At 45.3% G+C, this 19359-nt stretch overlaps 1 protein-coding gene across 1 annotated transcript in view; it reads left to right on the top strand.

Annotated features, from left to right (window-relative positions):
* The window catches only part of LOC119378969 (NEDD8 ultimate buster 1), a 41761-nt gene extending 27381 nt beyond the window's left edge, over window positions 1-14380 (top strand). The window contains exons 9-10 of the mRNA XM_037648085.2: window positions 3431-3701; window positions 12713-14380. Of these exons, the coding sequence (XP_037504013.1) occupies window positions 3431-3701; window positions 12713-12855 (414 nt within the window). The 3' untranslated portion in view covers window positions 12856-14380. The remainder of the gene's footprint in view (window positions 1-3430; window positions 3702-12712) is intronic.
* Window positions 14381-19359: the final 4979 nt, after the last annotated feature.

The raw sequence follows: 19359 nt of genomic DNA, 5'->3' as shown, positions 1-19359 counted from the left end.
GATGAATATGTACCAACTAGCTCGACTTTCGGTCTTACTTAAGCAGGACGCTGACCAGGACTAAGCACAAAAATGTGGGAAAACTTGACACTCGCTGCTTTCCTTGTCTTTCGTAGTCTCATAGTCTTACCGTAGTCCTGGTCAGCACACTGCTTGGCCCTGTGGTGTGGCGATTAATAACCAATTCGCCCAACTTTCCATTTTAGTGAAGCCATCTATTGCATCAAATGGCATGTTGCTGTCATATGCAGGCAAGAAAGCACATGTTATTGTGACTGCTTGGAGTTAAAGCTGGCGTACGTTTTCATTTATTCTTTCTAAGGATCGCAGCAATGTCATGAACAGCTCTTAATAATTGCCAGTAAAGTTTTTAGATGTCAACGATCATACTTGTACTCATAAATATACGGTGCGTGCACGCATGTGTAATTAAAGGAGCACTGACACAAAATTTCGAAGGCGAGATAATGAGTGAAATAGATGTATGTGGAGCCGTACACAACGTCTACGAAATATCAAGGGACAATATAGCCTACAACATATTTAAAATCGATTTTAAAGTGCATGCCGCACGACAGAGCGAGATACGAGCGCTTCGCGACGCCGACATCAACGCGGCGGATGTGTAAACAAACCTACGTCACGAGTTTGTGTTGGCTGGTGGCTGGTTGTGCCCTTGCGCTTGTGCCGTGCTACCTGCCATTTCTTCCTCCGTGCCTGCGGCTTTGCGTGTGCTAGTTGTGTTCTCTTCCGCTGTACGCTCGTCGTGCCCGTTGGCAGATGTTATGGCCCGCTCACGCTAGCGGCAAGCCTGCCGCAACGGCGCGGTGCCGCAGAGCGTCGCCGCACGCGCGAGAGCTGTCCAACTTGCACGGCAGGCTTCGCCGGCGAGGCATTCGCGCCTCCGAAAAACATGGCAGCACTGCCAAAAGCGGTTGTCGTCCACTTCAAATCTATCAAGTGGCCGCCGTGCGCTCTGTAACGTGTAAGTTCCGAACTGGTGCTTCCATTTGCTTTAGATTCATGTCCTTAAGCTTCGACAGCAATGTATTCATCCCGATTCGGCGCCGTTTTTGAGAGCCATAGTCAAATAATCGATGCTGTAAGCTTAGCGAGTCAAGATGGGTGCTTCCAAATGCTCGGAGGACATAGATTACGCGTTTGTTAGTTGTTTCTAATCCTCCATAGCTGGCGCCACTTGACCTGATTCGGTGCCCACCGCACCCACGCTCGCGCAATTTTGCGTGTCACAATTTTGCGTGTTCACGTGGCCAGCTGTGTTTTCTCGTCCTCCGGAGGACGCTGCCTAGCTCGGTGCTCTTTGAAACTGAAACTGCGACTGGGCGCTCTAAAAACGTCTCTAAATAAATAACCGTCGCGCACTCGCGCAAACGAGGTTTGCAGCCATGATAAGTGGATCATAAGCTATCTTTTGCAACAAAAAAAACAAGGTGCAAAATTTTTGTGTCAGTGCTCCTTTAATGAACCATATGTGTTGTGATCCGTGACAGCTAGTAGCCCCTTCCTAACCTCGGTACACTTTTCCACGTGATATCAGAGTACCGCGGCGAAAGCGTCTTAAGGAGTGCTGTAACCATGATAGATGAAGGCCAGAAAATTTTAGAACCGCTGTCCTTTGTTGTTATTTTCTTATCGCGGTGGTGTTGGGGATGTTTTTTGAGAGATTTATGGCCGTGCCTACGCAATCGGGAGGTTTATTCGAAATTCGGGAGTCTCCCATGCAAATCGGAGAATTGGCAGGTGTGCTCTTCCTCAACAATCGTGCGTTTTGATGTTGCAAGGCCTAGCTCCTTCGCCAAGACCGTCCGCTTCCTCTTTTGGTTCTCGTCCACCTTCATAGGATGTCTGATTGTGAGGGTATGGCTTGCATCGACGTGGCAGGTACGTGTAAACACAGTACAACGACGCTGCCTCAAGCACAGCAGCGTGCATCGACGCGTTGGAGAAAAAAAAAGTGCGACGCCAACGCATCTGTAATCTTAACATGAAGGCACATGAGGGTGCATTAAGGCCTCCAAAATTCGCGCGCACAATTTCTGAGGCGATGTCTCCTGCGCTTGGGTTCCCACACCCGTGTGTGATTGCTGCGTCTTCCGCAACAGCACCTGTTCATAACACTGTACTCTGTGTATGTGTACACTGTAACACTGTGTATGAAAAATCTGTTCATAACAACTGTACTCCATTACCGTATTTACTCGAATCTAAGCCGATGTTTTTTTTTCGAAAAAACGATGTGCGAAAGTGGGGGGGTCGGCTTAGATTTGTGTACAATGAATAGGTTTTTTTTTTCTTTTCTGGCCTTGCGAATTTCGGGGGTCGGCTTAGAATTGGGGCCGGCCTAAATTCGAGTAAATACGGTACATTACATGCTAATGGGCCTTAGCCGGTACCATGGAAAAATTCGTATCACCACGAAATTTGTACGAGCCGTGATCGTATCACCGAGGTTGTACTGTAATGAGAATGTGGAAGTAAATGTGACCTGAAATGCAGCACTTCAAATGTCCAAAGCATAAAGCTTTGGAAGTACAACACATTTACTTGCCAGTGAATTATGAGATACAGCAAGCCCACTGCTCCAGCAGCTATTGCCCGAAGGGTCATTGCAATCACCCTTAGGGCATAATTGCAGTACTTTTTAGGGGCGAAGCTCCTTAGGGTGTGGGTCGTTCCCTCTTCTGTAGTAGTAGTATGTAGCCACCTCACCCGATCGGCAACGGGCGAGCGCCGATCGGTAAAGTCCCCCCCCCCCTCTCGCCTCGCGAGGCTGACGCAGGCAGCGTCTGCTAGCGAGTTTCTTGATTGAAAAAACCGACTGCTCGCGCTGCAGAACCATTCACTGATCACCCCGTATATATAGGCACTGAATTTTGACCTCCAAGGTAGTGCCTGTGTGAGATTTCTCCTGTCTGTGATTAAACAATAAAAATTCACAGCGTACATGTAAAATTAAAGTGAGCTGCAAGTCGCCATGACTCTCATCGACCATTTAGTATAAACGTGCCCGATCTCACGTCGTTGATGATGTACTGGGCAGAATTCACGGAAGATTCACATATGGCGCGTGTCATTGGTGGAAGACAGTCGTTCGATTTAGTGCGGCGACGTACGCTAGGGGGACCGTTGTAATAAAATCTGCTCGCTGTTGGCTCGCTTTCACTTTCGCTCTGAGTATTCACGGTTTACCGATGATTCCCTCCGGAGCTTCGCCCCACTCATCATCATTCACCCCGTGGATATGCTGTGGATTTTTTTCATGCTTCTCCTGTGTCAGCACTGGACTTTTTTTTTTCGGTTGTCACTTTTTTTTTTTCAAATCTGAAACCCTTAGTGTGGCTTAGTGAATAAGCCTGCACTTTGTGAACAGTGATTCTGGGGTCTCATTACTTCTGCTTTTTGACTACAGATACTCCAGCAGCCGCCGCAGCAGGACCAGCAGCTTCCTACCGCTGCATCCAGCACTTCAGTTGCATCTTCATCTTCAGCAGCACAGTCCGTGTTGGGAGTGAATCAAGCTGTTTGGGCCCAGTTAGCTCAGCAGAGCATTTCAACTGATATGTGGGCCACATTAACGAGACTCAACATTGACTTTGAGGTTGTCTGTGAGGCCCTGTGCAGAAATAATGGTGACGTGGATGCAACACTGAGTGAACTCTTGGGGGACAGTGAAAGTGCTGGTAAGTATTCTAACATCTTGGCATGCAATTCATCAGCTAGATATGATCAAGCACTATAATTTAATACAGCAGTCTGCCTCTATGACAGATGATCACATGGCACAGCTTTTAGCGCGTTTGCAGTGGAGATTGAACCTCAAAGTTGCATGTTGTAGTAACGACAAACCCTAGGGCTTGCAGTCGGTTCCTGAAGTAATACTAGTCTGAAGTTTTTCCTATACTTGCTAGTCATGTCCCTACCACCTAAACCATTCTGACCCATAGCTTTGTAATTAACAGCAAGAGCAGTCCTGAATGGTAAAGTGGAATTTGTAAGTGCTATTAACTCTCATCCACAGCAGTGCTCATTAGCGTTTGGTATACAGTTTTGTCACACTGAACTAGCAATTGTATGGATGTGTACAACATGGCCCTTTATGAAAAGGAACACACAAGTGGGATGGGATAAATGTTATGTATCACATTATACAAATTTGTCAAGAGATTTTCATGTAGTTGTACTCAAGATTGGCCTCAATGTTGGTCCAAATTTTTGCCCAGACTACTGAAATAGTTGGGCACGTAAAAATTGCTTCTGGTTCGGCTTTGTTGACTACCACAAAAGCCTGAAATATATTGAGCCCTAATGTAGGCCGACACCCCACTTAGAAGCACTGGAGGGGGGGGGGGGGGAACAGCACATGGAATGGCCAGAAGTATCGGAAGTCACCATTAGTGCCTTTGTACGATTGCAATTCTAAATGCTGCACAGTGACAATTCCATTTTATATACATGTGTGTTTAATGCTAATTCGACATGCCAGAAGGCCAAAAAGGGGGTGCTCAAGCCTTATCTTCATAAAACATCGCACCCATGATGGAGAGCCTTTGAATTGTGCCCTTGCAGGTCTAAAGACATATGCTACAATAACAGAGAGCTGAGCTAGTTGGTAGGTATTCACGTTAAAGACCATGTGACACCACAAACACTGACCGCGTCAACAGTTTATTGAATGCAAAGCGAAGCCGTTTGCTGTTGAATCTTGCATTGTGTGTGGCTGTGCAGGCATTATGCGAGTGCTGTTTTACTTGGGAGACCGTAGACCATGCATTGGCCCTTGTGCCCACGCAGCTCTGCATGGCCACGGGATCTTCTTGTCTGTGCCCCATATTGAGATAGTATTGTGCATCTCATCTTTGTCTTGGGGCACAGCATGCTAAAAATGGGATACCTACACTGCTGGGGTCATCTTCTTTATAATTACAGTTTTCGGCGAATGGCAGGCATATTGGGGTGTTGCGAGTGACACCGGTGGACAATGCATGCACATGGAAAGACCATTTGCAGCATTTATTCGTGCCTGCAGAGTTGCACATGAGTTGAAATCAACATGGATGTTCTGCAAGCTGGAAGCCACTTATAACTCTTGTGGCAGCTTCCAGGTCAAATTATTGCTGACCTATGATGATGTGCTGTTTAAGAGCATAGTATTGTAATAGGCTTTCCAAGCATCACTTAGTGGTGCTGCTGCTCTTGACAGGCAGTGCCATCTCTGGCAGAAAAATAGAAACTGGGAGCATGCAACGAGCGTTCTCCGTTCTCGACGCCGCGCTATGCCGCGCCGCCGCTCGCTTCCGCACACGTGCAGAGCTCTCGCAGTACATTCGCGTCGCCTCACAATCTAGCGCCTGCAGCGCGGCTTCAAAAAGATCTCCGAGCTGGACAGGCACTTCCGAAAAGCGAACTTCATAAAAGGAGAAAGGCTCATCAGTCACGTTTAAGGTGAAGAGCAGACGATTGACGACAACGATGCCCGACTCAACGCGAAATGCATTTTCAAAGTCGTGATAACACCCTTTAGGACGTATACCTCGATGTACGACTCATTCTGTCATGTTGAAGATACGTAATGGTCCATATGAACTGCGAAGTGAAGCTGTGCACGCTATCAATGTTGTGCGTTGTGGAGTATGAAGTAGGGGTGTGCGAATATTCAAAATTTCGAATATTTTTCGAATAGTGTTTGCTATTCGATTTGATTCGCACTGAAATTTTACTATTCGAACTATTCGAACTTCCCAAAGACAAATGCAGTCAACGTCTGGTTGAAAGTGACCCCTTCAGATTTTTAATATGCTTCACCTCATTACACTCGTATTGCGGCAAAGCTGCCTTTCAGCTCCATTACGGTCGAACTTAGGCAAGAGACAGTCAACGTCCGTTTGGAAGTGGTCCCTAGATTTTCAATATGCTTCACCTCATCACACCCCCATATTGCGGCAAAGCTGCCTTTCAAGCTCCGCTACGGTCGCAAATGTATTAACTCACGAAAACGCTGGTTCCAATATGGAAATGAAAGATGTCGCAGAGTTGGGGACTCAATTAATGCTGTTTTGGACCTGAAATTTGGGCAGGAAGTCCGAAAAATCGGACGCCGAAGCTTTTTAGCATCCAAAATTTCAGATGTTCTTATATATCGACGTCTACGAGGCGGATTTGGAATTCCGGACATCAAGGGAGCACACCCTTGTCTGCCACATCAGTTAGGCTTCCACAGCTGTTGAAAGAGAAGAGGCTGAGGAAATGGCATCTCTGCCTATCACGTGTAAAGTGTTGTCAGCAACACTTTGGTTGCAGCAAATCATGTACATAAATAAAATTCGGCCTCTACATTGCCTCACTCTTGAAAAGAAAGACAACTATGAAATATGACCCCACCAGTGCTTCATCAACCTAGCGAAAAAAGACACTTTCATGTTGCGATCTCACAAGAACATACTTAGGGATTCTCTGCAACTTTTTCTGTAATTTCACTTCGAATTATTCGAAAAATGTATGAGAAATATTCGAAAATTATTCGAAATTATTCGATTCGATTCGCACTCAATCTTTATTATTCGAATTCGCTTCGCACCCAAAATTTTGCTATTCGCACAGCTCTAGTATGAAGCATATGATTGTTTTGATATGGCATGCTTGCAGTAGCAGCCGTGTACTTTCGTGAACAAACGTTTGCGGCGTGCGAAAAAAAGAAATTATACGGCATGGTACTAGAAAAGCCTGAGAAGGTTAGAGTCAAGTCCTCCGTGCCGCTCGAGCATCACCCACCGATTTAGACGCGAGGCAGCTAGCTGACCTTTAACCACTGCGAGGAAAATTCAACTGCTCAGCTCATTTTTTTCGGCTCTCGCATCATGCTTGCACTCACTTTTTATGAGAATATCGACTTTACAGGCGTATAAAACCTGCTGCACGAACACGTCCGTTCCAGTGTGATAAAGCAGCCTTCCCGAAGCGTAAATTGCAGGCGCTGAACTTTTGATAATGTGCAGAGTTCAGTTGAATTCAACCAACCGCACAACGCTAACCGCGGTATAACGCTAGTGTGAACGTTCGACGACGGGTAGGTCTCGCGAACACGAGGAATCAAAACACAGAGTTGTTTCAGCTACAACCATAACTGGACTTTCGCAATGTGAGAAGACAGCGAGTAATCATTACTGTAGTTGTTGCGTGCATGCGCCGCGTTACGTACTGATACAGGTAGTCGAAACGAACGAAAGCGGTGAACTGAGACAGCCAAAACAGAAGGCAAGACAGTGCTATCAACAAGGACATACTGAACCGAGAGGCTTGCACAGCAAGCCTCTCGGTTCAGCGTACCAAGCTGCCGGCACGGCGCCCCAATTCCCCGCACCGACTGAGGAGCGCTCGTGCGACAGTGTTCCCGCTGCCGACAAACAGGCTGAGTCGGTTGCGCATGCCCCCAGTTGCACCAGAGCTTCTCTCCAGAGCCGCAGCGCGGCGCTGTTGTCGCGCCGCAAACTTGAGCTTGGGTTCCCTATAGACATGTGTCCAGGACATTCACGCACTATTTACACTGCATGTGACCTCGTAGTGGCACAGTGCATATCCATAGAGGTTAGTTTGCTTCTACACCACATCCGCAGCTACCTTTTCCTGAATAAATATAATGTGTGCAGCAAACAGTTCAACAAACATGAGGCACACAAGTGCTGCACAGCCAGGGGATGCAGGCTTTTATCGCTAAAGTTGTCAAGTACTACTGTACATTGTAACTTTACATAGTGCTACTGACTTTCAACATCGATGTCACAGGTCACAGTTTTTGTGCATTGTACATGACCTTGGAGATGCAAGTGGATAAAATTTCCGTTTTTCACTGTTTTTGGAAACTGGCCAAGACCGGAGTTTTAAGATAAACTTCAGACAGGCGCATATTTCTATTTTGAATTATGGGTATACTGAACGGTTTCCTGCTTCCTATCTATCCACCAGTGGGTGTTATTGGGCACTATTTATAGATGCAAAATCTGTGACCTCTGATCCAGTTCAATATTTCATTGCCGCATACTTTACGATAGTGGCACCACTTCTGGCTATTTTCCTAAATTTTTTTCTTGCCTTGCCGTTGCTGCAATCAGCGCACATTTCTGATTTGGTCTCAAAGGTGTACACAGGTATTGGCCTGCCTTTCTAAAGTTTATATAATAACAAACTACTGAGTTAACATTCTATAATACTTTCTTTTGGTTTTAGTAAAGCATTCTTTATAATGTAGAACAAAATTAATGATGAGAAGGCTGTTTGTTATTTGCAAGCTATTAGAAGAACATGCCATATTCAGTTTGTTTCACCTGGTATTATTCATACTCGATAACACTGTTCATGCACTCCTACGGTATTTATATACCAAAGAAGTCTGTGATAATGTCCACTTGTGCACTGCATAGCATAAATGGTGGTTCCACTTCAAAGATGTCTCATAATATGACTGCTCAACTGCTGAAATATAATCTGCTTATGGGCAGGGACCTTTCTTGCATCCATGCACAAGGTAGTTATGCGGAAGATTTTCCACACTTGGAACAAGCCAGGGGTGTCTTCACTGCAACTTTGGTTTGGTCGTGCACATCCACTGACATGAAACACACCTTAGTCCAGTCAAAATTTTTTTCTTGCTCGCTAGAAGTGTGCCAAACTCTCAATGCCTGTTGCATGTCTAAGTGGTGTAATCGGATTTATACTGCAATACACACACAGGGAAAGTTAAAAGTAATGGAATCGCTTGGGTAGCTCTTAACCTGAATGATCGTATATGTGTGTAAGGCAAGCTCTCCTGCGCATTTTTTTTTTCCACTTGTATTTGAGACCACACCCTGGCATGCAGGCGTGCATTTGATGCTGCTCCAAGTCAGACTTGTTTGGGCCAAGACCTGCATGGAAAGGTCCAATAGCAGTTCCACCACTAGGTGCAGCATCACTGCATTTATGCAATGATTGCCTCCACAAGGTTCCAGCTGTATGCATGCAAGCTGTACTGCATGCATGTGGATGGTGCTTGATGTGAATGGTGGCAGCAGCATCAACTTGTATTTGATAAACTACTAGTATTTGCATTTCACCAGGAAAATGTGAAGCAACTTTTTCACACTTTTTTTGTAAAATTGGACCCTAAATATATTTTGCAAAGGCTGGCAGCTGTCTGTCACATGATTTGGGCAAAATCAACCTTGTTATTTTAGTGTGCTCTCTTGAACGATCAATGTTTTCTTCTAAAGATTCTGGGGCTGTTACAGAAGGATGCTACTGTATTTTCCGTTCTGCAAGTCGTGCCTTTGTATAATTCCCCCCGCCTTTATAATAGATGCTTATGCCTGCAAGTTGTGCTAAAGCCCACAAACACAGGCCAGTTTACAGTTCCAACCACCACACTTTCTTTCTTTGGCCAGCCTCTTTTAAACTCTTCATGGCCTGAATCTTATGCTATGTGTCAGTCAAGAATCAATTTATTGCTAAAACTGAAGGGCCGTCCTGCTTCACGGTTACCATTCTAGACTGCATAGGCAATAGGGGTCAACTTAAACTTGCACGGATGGAAGCACTGCTCCAATCGCTCCATTCTGCTCTAAACTACACGCCTGCTCCTGCCTGCTCCAAAACAACACTTTACCTTTGAGGAGGATTGCTAAGTTAGGTGCAGTCCGCATCTTCAGTGGCAACTGAATTGTGTTGTCACCATGGCCAACCCTGTCAAATCTCTTTGAGCAGGCACCCCCAGCAGCTGCAGAGCCAATCCAATCGGATCCATTTTAGTACAGTCACCCACCTTGCACAGTGCGTGTTTTGTTTTGCTGTTTTATGTGCTAAACAAGACTGATGGCAACTGAGACCTACTCTATCTCTCGTGTTGGCCAGCACTGAAGGACACTGACAGTTTCTGCACACTGTGCAATGTTGCTCGGTGCTGTTCGGGGCATAGTAGCACAGCCGTTATGTGCCGTGCAATCTCTCAGAAGCATACTTAAATAAGACATAAATTTAGACTAGGTAGTTACAAAAACCTTTCATTATCGACAAATGCTAGAAGTTTTGATACTTTAGCATAGGTGTATTTTGATTTGGTTGCTAATACAATTCAACACTGTTAAATAGAGAAAAAATTTTTCGTTTATTTGTCTTCTTGCACGTGTATTTTGATAATATCTTGCTTTACTAAGGTGTTCCGAAATTCTGTCCATCTTCTCCGATGCTGCTCCAAAAATTCAGTTTTGCTGTTCTTAGAGCTGCTCTAAAGCACTCCAGGCCGCTTCCATCCCTGAACTTGGCAGTATAACTTTTTCACAAAGTTTTAGGCGCCGTCACAAAACACGCTGCCAGCAATCACCTTGTAGTGTGGCACCGACGAACACCAATCCAACATGTTATCGCGACTTCAACAGCAAGCATACAAACACGAAATGGCAAGCTGATGCTGATGCTGATGTGGCTGTCAAGCTTAGATTAGATAGGGTTGCCTTCGTGATATGCACGGCATATAGCTGATGCTTTTCTATTTTTTCCCCTGATGAGCAGATGTGGTGTGCTACTTCGTAGCAATGGAAAAGAAAGATGCTGTTTCCTTATTTTCTGCATCAATATTGCAGGCTTAACAATATCTCAACAAAACAAACACTAGTACATAGTAAGTCTGGTTTTCCATCATAGAGGCTACCGCTATTGGAGGTCAAATCTGGAAGGCCGTGCTGATGCAACTGTGATACCATAGCTGCACTGCATGGAGCTGACACACTGTGGTCGCAGTGTTTTTTTGAACTCTCGGCACCCAATTTCTTGCACGCATGAAAGCAATATAAGGACATGTATACATAGGTGTGATGTTAGTAACAGTGATAACTGGGCTAGCTGGTACTTGTTCATCTTTGACAGAATTTGTGTTTGAACAGTGTTTGTGGTGCACTCGTGCATCATATTCTGTCAAAAATGAAGTGATGTAGAAAGTTGCTGCAGTAACTTGCAACAGCAAATACGGTAGTTAAATTTAGCTCTGTTGTTTATCTTTGGTGTCCCTTCATTTTGCACTAGTTTTAGATGGACTTGCATTCCATTTGTATACATAGACTGCTTAGATTCTGGCAAAACACCAGATGAGTTCAGGTTCTTGAATACACAAGTCACTTGCATTTCCTTATCTAAATCTCTGCTGTACATCCCTGGGTTTGCCATTTTCGATATTTTGTTGACACTGCCTGGCAGTGCCCTAGAGCATGCCGCACAGGTTGGTAAAGCCATGATTTCTTTAACATTGTGTATTACAGCAGAGCTGTTATGGTTGAGGTTTGCCGTGTGTCATAGATAGAGAATTATCATCATGAACCGGCATGCGCTCAACCATCGCCTAAGCGTTCTCTATAGATGGTTGACAAGCGAAGCTGAAATGTAGTGGAATTTGCCCAATTTCTGTGGAACATACGCGCTATAGGAATTTCACAGCAGAGCTGTTATGGTCGAGGTTTGTTGTGTGTCGTAGACAGAAAATTATCATGAACCAGCACACGCTTAATCACTGCCCGAGCATCCTGTACAGATGGTCAACAAGAGAAGCTGAAATGTGCCCACCAGCTCTGCTATGACCCAATCTTGCACGCCTTGGTGCAAGCTGTGCAAATTTTTGTTATGTAGTTCACATGTCACACATGTTGATAAGTCTATTACACTTGCAATCTATTTCTTTCAATGCATAAGACTTCTTTTGGTGTGTCCTGCAAATATACAAGGGCTATTCAAAAAGTAAGGGTCGTTTGCTAATGTTTAACTATTTACACATCAGAATAAAGATTTATTTGTGCAGCGCCATCTGTTAATTCTTCGCAAAGGTACTGAAGTTATTGTTCCGACTCAGTAGTTGTCTATTTGTCGGGGATTGCAATTGACAATGTCTGCGAAAATCGTTGCTCCTGCCTGTTGTGAAGTGCGAGCTGTAATTCGATTTTTGCATGCAAAAGGATCATCAGCTTCTCAAATTTATAGGAGTTCTACCTAGTTTATGGACCTGAAGGGATGAGTGAAGGAAAGGTCAGAAAATACTGTCGAGACTTCACAAATGGCCGCATAAATGTGCACGACGGAAAGCGGAGTGACAGGCTCAGAATCCAGACCGGTGAAACTGTTCAACAAGTGGACCGGGAATTGCAATTATATCGACAACTGACAGTTAGAGGTCTGTCAGATGAATTTCCTCTTGTCAGCCGCGCTACAATTTGCACCATTGTAGCTGAAAAGCTCTGATATCACAGTGTGTGCAAGGTGGGTACCAAAAATGCTTACGGACCAACTCAAACAGCAAAGAATTCCCAGGCGGCGAACTTCTATGGAGAAGGACTAAAGAAACTGGTGCAGCGGTACGAAAAGTGCTTAGAAGTTAAGTGATTATGTAGAAAAGTAAGGTAGGTTTGTAATAAAATAAACCTGCCAATAAAATCTTTTACTAATGAATATTTATTTTTTGGGGACCAAATGGCCCTTACTTTTTGAATAACCCTCGTATATACTTAAATGCATCCTGCAATCTCTAAACTGACCATACTGTTTTGCTGCAGTGGGATGGCAGATATAGTGTGCATGTGTATTTGCTTGTATGCATGTGTGTTTCCATCTATTCGATATGACTTGCATGAGCATTGTTATATGTGTATACAATTTGTGTTACGTTTTCTTTTTTTTTTACAAGATGATGAAAAGGAGCGGGATGCAATGCAACGGCTTGCGCATGATATCTCTGTCAACGAAGAGGATTTCCTTGATGTGTCCCTCGATGAAGAGCTTTCCTATCTCAAGGAATATGAGGCAAAGCTTGCAAGCTTGGGCCACTGAATGTTCCTGATGCTGCAGCTAGAACTGTATTGTGTCAATGCATGGATTCAATTTGACCACCATGTGTCCTGCTGCTGTCATTTAAATTGTGTTGTGTGAATGCATGGAGGGGAGTATGCATAAAAATTGTGCTCGAAGTACCTGTTGTGTGATGCAATACATTAAAGCCCATTTTTATATGCTACTACCACAGCTTTGATAATTCAAAACTGTGTCACCTGTCCAGCAATGTGATGTGTACACAGGGACAAGAGTGTGAAATGTATTTTTTATAGTGTTTTGTGTGTTCAGGGCAGTTTTCTATATTAGTGTGATATCTGCATTGCATTAAGCATGAATGTTGTGTAATCTCCTCATTAGTGCACAGCAGGTTAAGCTTGTTGTCCATTGATGCAATTGCAGAGATGATGTGTTCATAACTGCCAATTTTTCTAGTGCCATAACTTTTTTAAGCCCAGGCTTCTGCAGTGCCTGCCCATTCTGGCCTTAGTAGGTTAGTGCATTATGTTGATTCTTACTGTGGGTGTGACTCAATGCACTGCCACATTGGGCTACAAGTTACATGTTGACTGTTCTTTCACTTTAATGAAACAATGCTCAGGTGTGATAGAACAGACATGCTTGCAAGCAATATTGACCAAGGAGTATTTTTGTTTGGACAAACTTGCAACTTTCCAAAATTCCAATAATCTGAAAAGACTAAGTGAGGCACCTTTTGTGAAATCAATTTGGTTTTCGTACATTTCTGGCTGAATTAATTCCACATAGTCATACCTAAGGCTTTATTGTTGGCATTGCTCATGTTGAGCCTTTTTTTTTATTATTATTATTTAGTGCCCATTGTTATTTATTTGAACTTCGTTCAGTTTATCTGAGTTCACCTTTTCTGTGATACTGTTTCTTTCGTGTGACCATGCCCAGCATTTTATCATGCAACTACTGCTTGTTAGAATGGCATTGTTTGAATGGTACTTTGGGCTCGTTGGAGATTCAATATCGACATGTTTGCGCAGCAGAAATGTAATAAGGACAGAGGAGAGGACACAACACAGTACCTATGCTGTCCTCTCCTCTGTGCTCGTTCCATTTGCACTGTGCAAGCATGTCGATATTGGGCTTTGTGTTGGGTTTGATGACGTCACAGTTCAGTCTTCACAGGAATGTCTTGTGCACATACATTTTTCAGTAGATGGGCATCTTGTGTCTCAAATTTTATGGTATGACACACATCAAAGGTCTTTACAAATAAGGTGTCAATTGTTAGTGTTCCTGTATGTATGTGCACCTGTCATCTTCCTTCTTTTTGCGCTGGTCAACATTAAGTATTGGCCACCTTGTTCTCTAGTGTGACGAGATGTTGCCAAAACACATCTTGCTATTTATACTATTTCACCTGAAAGCATTTCATATTTAATATAAAGAATTCATTCCGCTCATTGTCCGCATGTTTTTTTTTTCTACATTGTTTATTTTGTTGTATTTGTTTTGTACCGATCTTATTATATTAAAGTCTTTCATAGCTGTTCGTTCTTCTTTTCATTGGGTTACCGTTGTACACCAGCGTATTGTATACACGATTGTATTCTTGTATACAACGAGACCATTGCAGGAATTCACTTTTAACCACTGTAGTAGTACACATTCAGCTGACGGTATCATTCTGTGATACTTTCCTTTTATACTTGCAGACAACTTAATTTGTATGGGTACGCAGGCAGTGCTACAGGACTAAAGTGCACATGTGATACCTCAGTTGGATTTTGTCCAGAGATGATTGCCACTCTTCAAGTGCAGGCTATAAAATGTGATCTGATCCCAATTCTAGCTACCCCAGTGCCACGCGTGTCACGTGCTTTCAGAACTGTATGGTTGCTATCCATGACCTCTTATAGAAAACTATAAAATCTGATCTTGCAATTGCTTTTTGTTATTACGAAAAAGAAAGCACTTCACTGTTTACATTTGTCTGTGGCTGAAATAATGAGTGGCTCTTATGACCAATAGGTCGGACCAGATGTGTGCATTTTTTTTCGGAACTGCAATCAAGTTGCAGGGTGCCTCTGCTTATTTACTTCTACCCTTTTTTATGTATGCTCGTGTCTCTGTGCATGTTTGTGCGCACGCATGTACGTACATACAAGAGTACGTACGTTTACATTTATACGTACGTACATGTATGTATCAGGCCCGTAGCCAAGGGGGGGGGGGGCCGAAATTTTGATGACACATCGTGTTTTATCGAAAATAAATCATGAAAATAGGCGTTTTTCTCAAGTAGTCAAGGTTTTCAGCAAGTGCCCCCACCCCCCGAAAAAAATTCCTGGCTACGGGCCTGGTATGTATGATACATGTAAAATTTTAACGGCGAAGCTGTATAGCCTGGCGGTAACTTGTGCTCCGTCGTGCAAAACTCCTCAGGTGGGTATGTGCCACAGGAATTGGGCATGCCCCATTACAGAGTACAGCAGGTGCGTGTGTCGAACGAACACGTGAAAGAGAGAGATGGAAAATAGAGAAATAAAGGGAATGAAGACGTAAAAGATAAAAATTACGGAAAAACAAACGGACAAAGCGTAGAAATAAAGAGGAAGGGAAAAAGAGTGGAATAAAGACAAAAAAATTCAGTGACAGAGAGAAAGAGACAAAAAGAGAAAAAACAGAGCAAGACAGAAAGAGAAACAAGGGAGGCCACCCAGCTGCGCTATTCATTCAGGCTTGGCACTACTAGTGTGAAGAAACCATAACTTTATTTCTGGGGGGCGGGGGGAGGGGCAACCCCACCCCGGCTACGCCACTGGTGTTGTATACTCAAGGTACTTGCGTAGGAATTGCGTATTTTTCTAAGACTATAAGGAGCACTGACACAAAATTTCGCGACTGAAATAGCCTGCGGAATCGGTTCCCGTGAACATGCGTATATCTATCACATCTCAACGTAGAATATAGCTTGGAAGGTCATTTAATGACTTGCAAGTCTGCCTGCGCAATCCAGCGCTATACGCCGCTCCTTGCGACATTCGCATCATCTAAGGGGACCTGAAGGTGACTCCAAACTTCCGCGACGTCACCACTGCAGCCGAGCTGGCGCAGCTAGTAATGATGGCGTCACAGACGCCATTTCCCTTTTGTCGCGGTTGCCCCTACAGACCACTTCGGCTGCTGCTCGAGAGTCCGTTCCCCCGACGAACGTGTAAGCTGCAAAGCTTACACGTTCGCTTTCAAAGCGCCAAACCATGAACAATACTACGTACCAGTCGAGGTAAAAATTTACTCTCATGCTAACTGAGTTTTTTAATTATTAAATGCGAAGCATTTCTTAGCGAACCTCACGCACTTTGGGCGTTTCTATCTACGTATCTATCTATCCTACGTCTGGGCGCTCTCCCGGTCGTGTCCATAGGTTGTAATATACCAAAATTTGCATAGCATAGGATGAGTGTATGACGAACATGATTCACTGCTGATGACATGAATAACGCAAAATACCGGTTGCGCATAGGCGTGCGCACAGGGGGGGGGGGGCGCCCCCCCTAATAACCAAAAAGGGGGGCGCAAAATTTGCCCCATACATTGACCCCCCCTAGTCATCTAAGGGGGGGGGCGAAATCTGCCTCGTACATTGACTTACAAGGGGGGGGGGGGCTGCGATGAACCTTCCCCCCCCCCCTGATGGTGAACCCTGCGCACGCCTATGCTGTTGCGTGCGTCATGAAACCTTTCCCTCAGACCGCCTTTCCCTCAGACACGTGTGGCACATACCCGCATACCAGAGTTCATGTTATGCGGGTATGTGCCACAGGTGATAACAGAGTCTAAATCAACGCAGTCACCGCGAACATGAACATTGTCACGGAAGGAAAGCGATAATAATAGTAATTGATGTTTTACGTCCCAAAACCACGCTATGATTATGAGAGACGCCATAGTGAATTGCTTCGGAAATTTCCACCATCCGGTGTTCTTTAACGTGCACTGACATTGCACATTACACAGGCCTCTAGCATTTTGCCTCTATTGAAATTCAACCGCCGCGGCCGGGATCGAACCCGCGACCTTCGGGTCAGCAGCTGAGCACCGTAACCACTACACCACAGCGGCGGACGCAAGGAAAGCTAGGGAGCTGAAGACAGAGCACCGCTGGAAGACGCTGGGCTACCATCCACTCGTACACGTTGTCCGCAACGTCGACCACGTGGATTACGCAAAAACCGCGGCCAATGCTTCCTACAATAACTCTGCCGAGAGGACCATGTCCCTCATGATTACCGGTGACTTCAGCATTGATTTATAAAAACACAACAACGCCTGGTTCCTAGACGGCTTGGATGTGGACAGGACATCACAAGACCTCGGTGCCACGTCCAGGACAGGAGGCGTCATAGATCATTTCTTCATAAAGGCCATCCGCTGTTTCCACCAGCTCTACTATACCTCGCACTTCACTACACTTAGATCGTTCGTAGCCGCGATCACGAATGGATCCGATAACAAGTCATGTCCATCTGCTAGTGCTCACTGATCGCGGTGACGATGACGTTATTCAAGAACTGCCAAGAACCCCTTCCACATATGCAGACGGATTCGTGAAACGTGCCTGTGTTCTGCGTCATAACGAATAAGTATAGGCATAACAACTGAACGCAACTCTTATAGGCTTCCCAAGCAACGCTTAGCGGCGCTGCTGCTCTTGACAGGCAGCGCCATCTCTGGCAGAAAAAGAGAAACTGGGGCGTGATCAGCGAGCGCTTTCCCTTCTCGCCACCGCGTTGCCGCTCGCTTCCGTGCACGTGCAGAGCTCTCGCGGTGCACTTGCGGCGTCTCACAATGTACCGCGTGCAGTGCGGCTTCAAAAGGATCTTCAAGCTTGACTGGCACTTCCGCAAAGCGAACTTGATAAAATGAGGAAAGCTCGTCAATCACGTTAACGGTGAAGAGCAGACGATCGACGACAACCACGCCCGACTCAAAGCGAAATGCATTTCCCAAGTCGCGATTACACCGTGTAGGACGTATACCTCGAGGTAAGTCTCATTCTGTCACGTTAAAGATGAATAATGGTCCACATGCACTCCGAAATGAAGCCGTACACGCTATCGATGTTCTGCGGCGTGGACTACGAATCATATGATTGTTGTTTTGATATGGCATGCTTACAGTAGCAGCCGTGTACTTTCGTGAACAAACGTTTGCGGCGTGCTAAAAAAAGATTATACGGCCATGGCACTGCTTCCTGAGAAGGTTAGAGTCAAGTCCTCCGTGCCGCTGGAGAATCACCCGCCGATTAAGACGCGAGGCAGCTAGCTGAGCTTCAACCACTGTGAAGCAAGATGAACTGCTCGCCTCGTTTTTTCGGCTCTCGCGTCATGCTTGCAGTCTCTTTTTATGATACCGACTTGACAGGCGTATAAAACCTGTTGCGTGAACGCGGCTAGAAAATCGCACAAAGTCAGAAGGTGGTTAATTCAAGGTTGCAATTGCAAAGCATGTATGAAGTGCCAGTTATATTTAGCGGCTTAAATATATATCACCCCAATAGTGACAAAAACAAAGCAAACCTGCAGAACGATGTCAAAGCTTGCTAAAAATGCACAGACGTCCGTTCCGGCGTGATAAAGCAGCCTTCCCGACGCGTGAAATGCAGGCGCCGAACTTCTGACAATGTGCGGAGTTCAGTTGAATTCAACCAACCGCGCAACGCTAACGGTATAACGCGAATGTGAACGTTCAACAACGACGGGTAGGTCTCACGAGCACGGGGAATCAAAACACAAAGTTACTTCAACTACAACCGTAACTGGACTTTAACAATGCGAGAAGACAGCGAGTAATCATTACTGTAGTCGCTGCGTGCATGCGCCCCGTTACTTACCGATTCAGGTAGTCGGAACGAACGAAAGCGATGAACTGAGACAGCCAAAATAGAAGGCGAGACAACGCTGTCAGCTATCCACGCTTGCCGCCTTTATTTCTCGTGCGACACGCCCGGGAACCGATACAGTTTAACACGTGAATCGTGTGCCTTGTCTGCACTGTTGTGGCTGGCCACTAAACCGCAATACTTCGGACCACGCTTGCGCTTCCGCGGGGTCGCTTCTGCCATCGTGGAAATGCGCAGCTTCGCACAGCAAGCCTCTCGGTTCAACGTGCCGAGCTGACGGCCCCACAGTTACACGCACCGAGAGAAGAACGCGAGCGCACGTGCGCTACCGCTACCGTGAAAGGGGCTGAGTCGGCCGTCGGCCGCGAGACGGTTCAGTGTTTTCCGACAGAGCCGCAGCGCGGCTGGCGCGGCGCTGTCGTCGCGCCGCAAACTTGAGCTTGGGTTCCCTATAACTGCAACTGTGACTGTAACGTACGTGCAGTGCACCTGCATGTACCATCCGGCTATATATATATATATATATATATATATATATAAGGAAACTTTTCTGAATAAAGCTTACTTGCGAGTAGCGCCTGTCCTGTGCATCTGTGTTCCTTCACTGTCCTATCCGAATTCGCTCT

This window comes from Rhipicephalus sanguineus, chromosome 1, assembly GCF_013339695.2.
Source record: "Rhipicephalus sanguineus isolate Rsan-2018 chromosome 1, BIME_Rsan_1.4, whole genome shotgun sequence".
Taxonomy (NCBI): Eukaryota; Metazoa; Arthropoda; class Arachnida; order Ixodida; family Ixodidae; genus Rhipicephalus; species Rhipicephalus sanguineus.
Note: the sequence above shows the minus strand (reverse complement) of the source record. Positions and strands in the feature narration are given on the sequence as shown.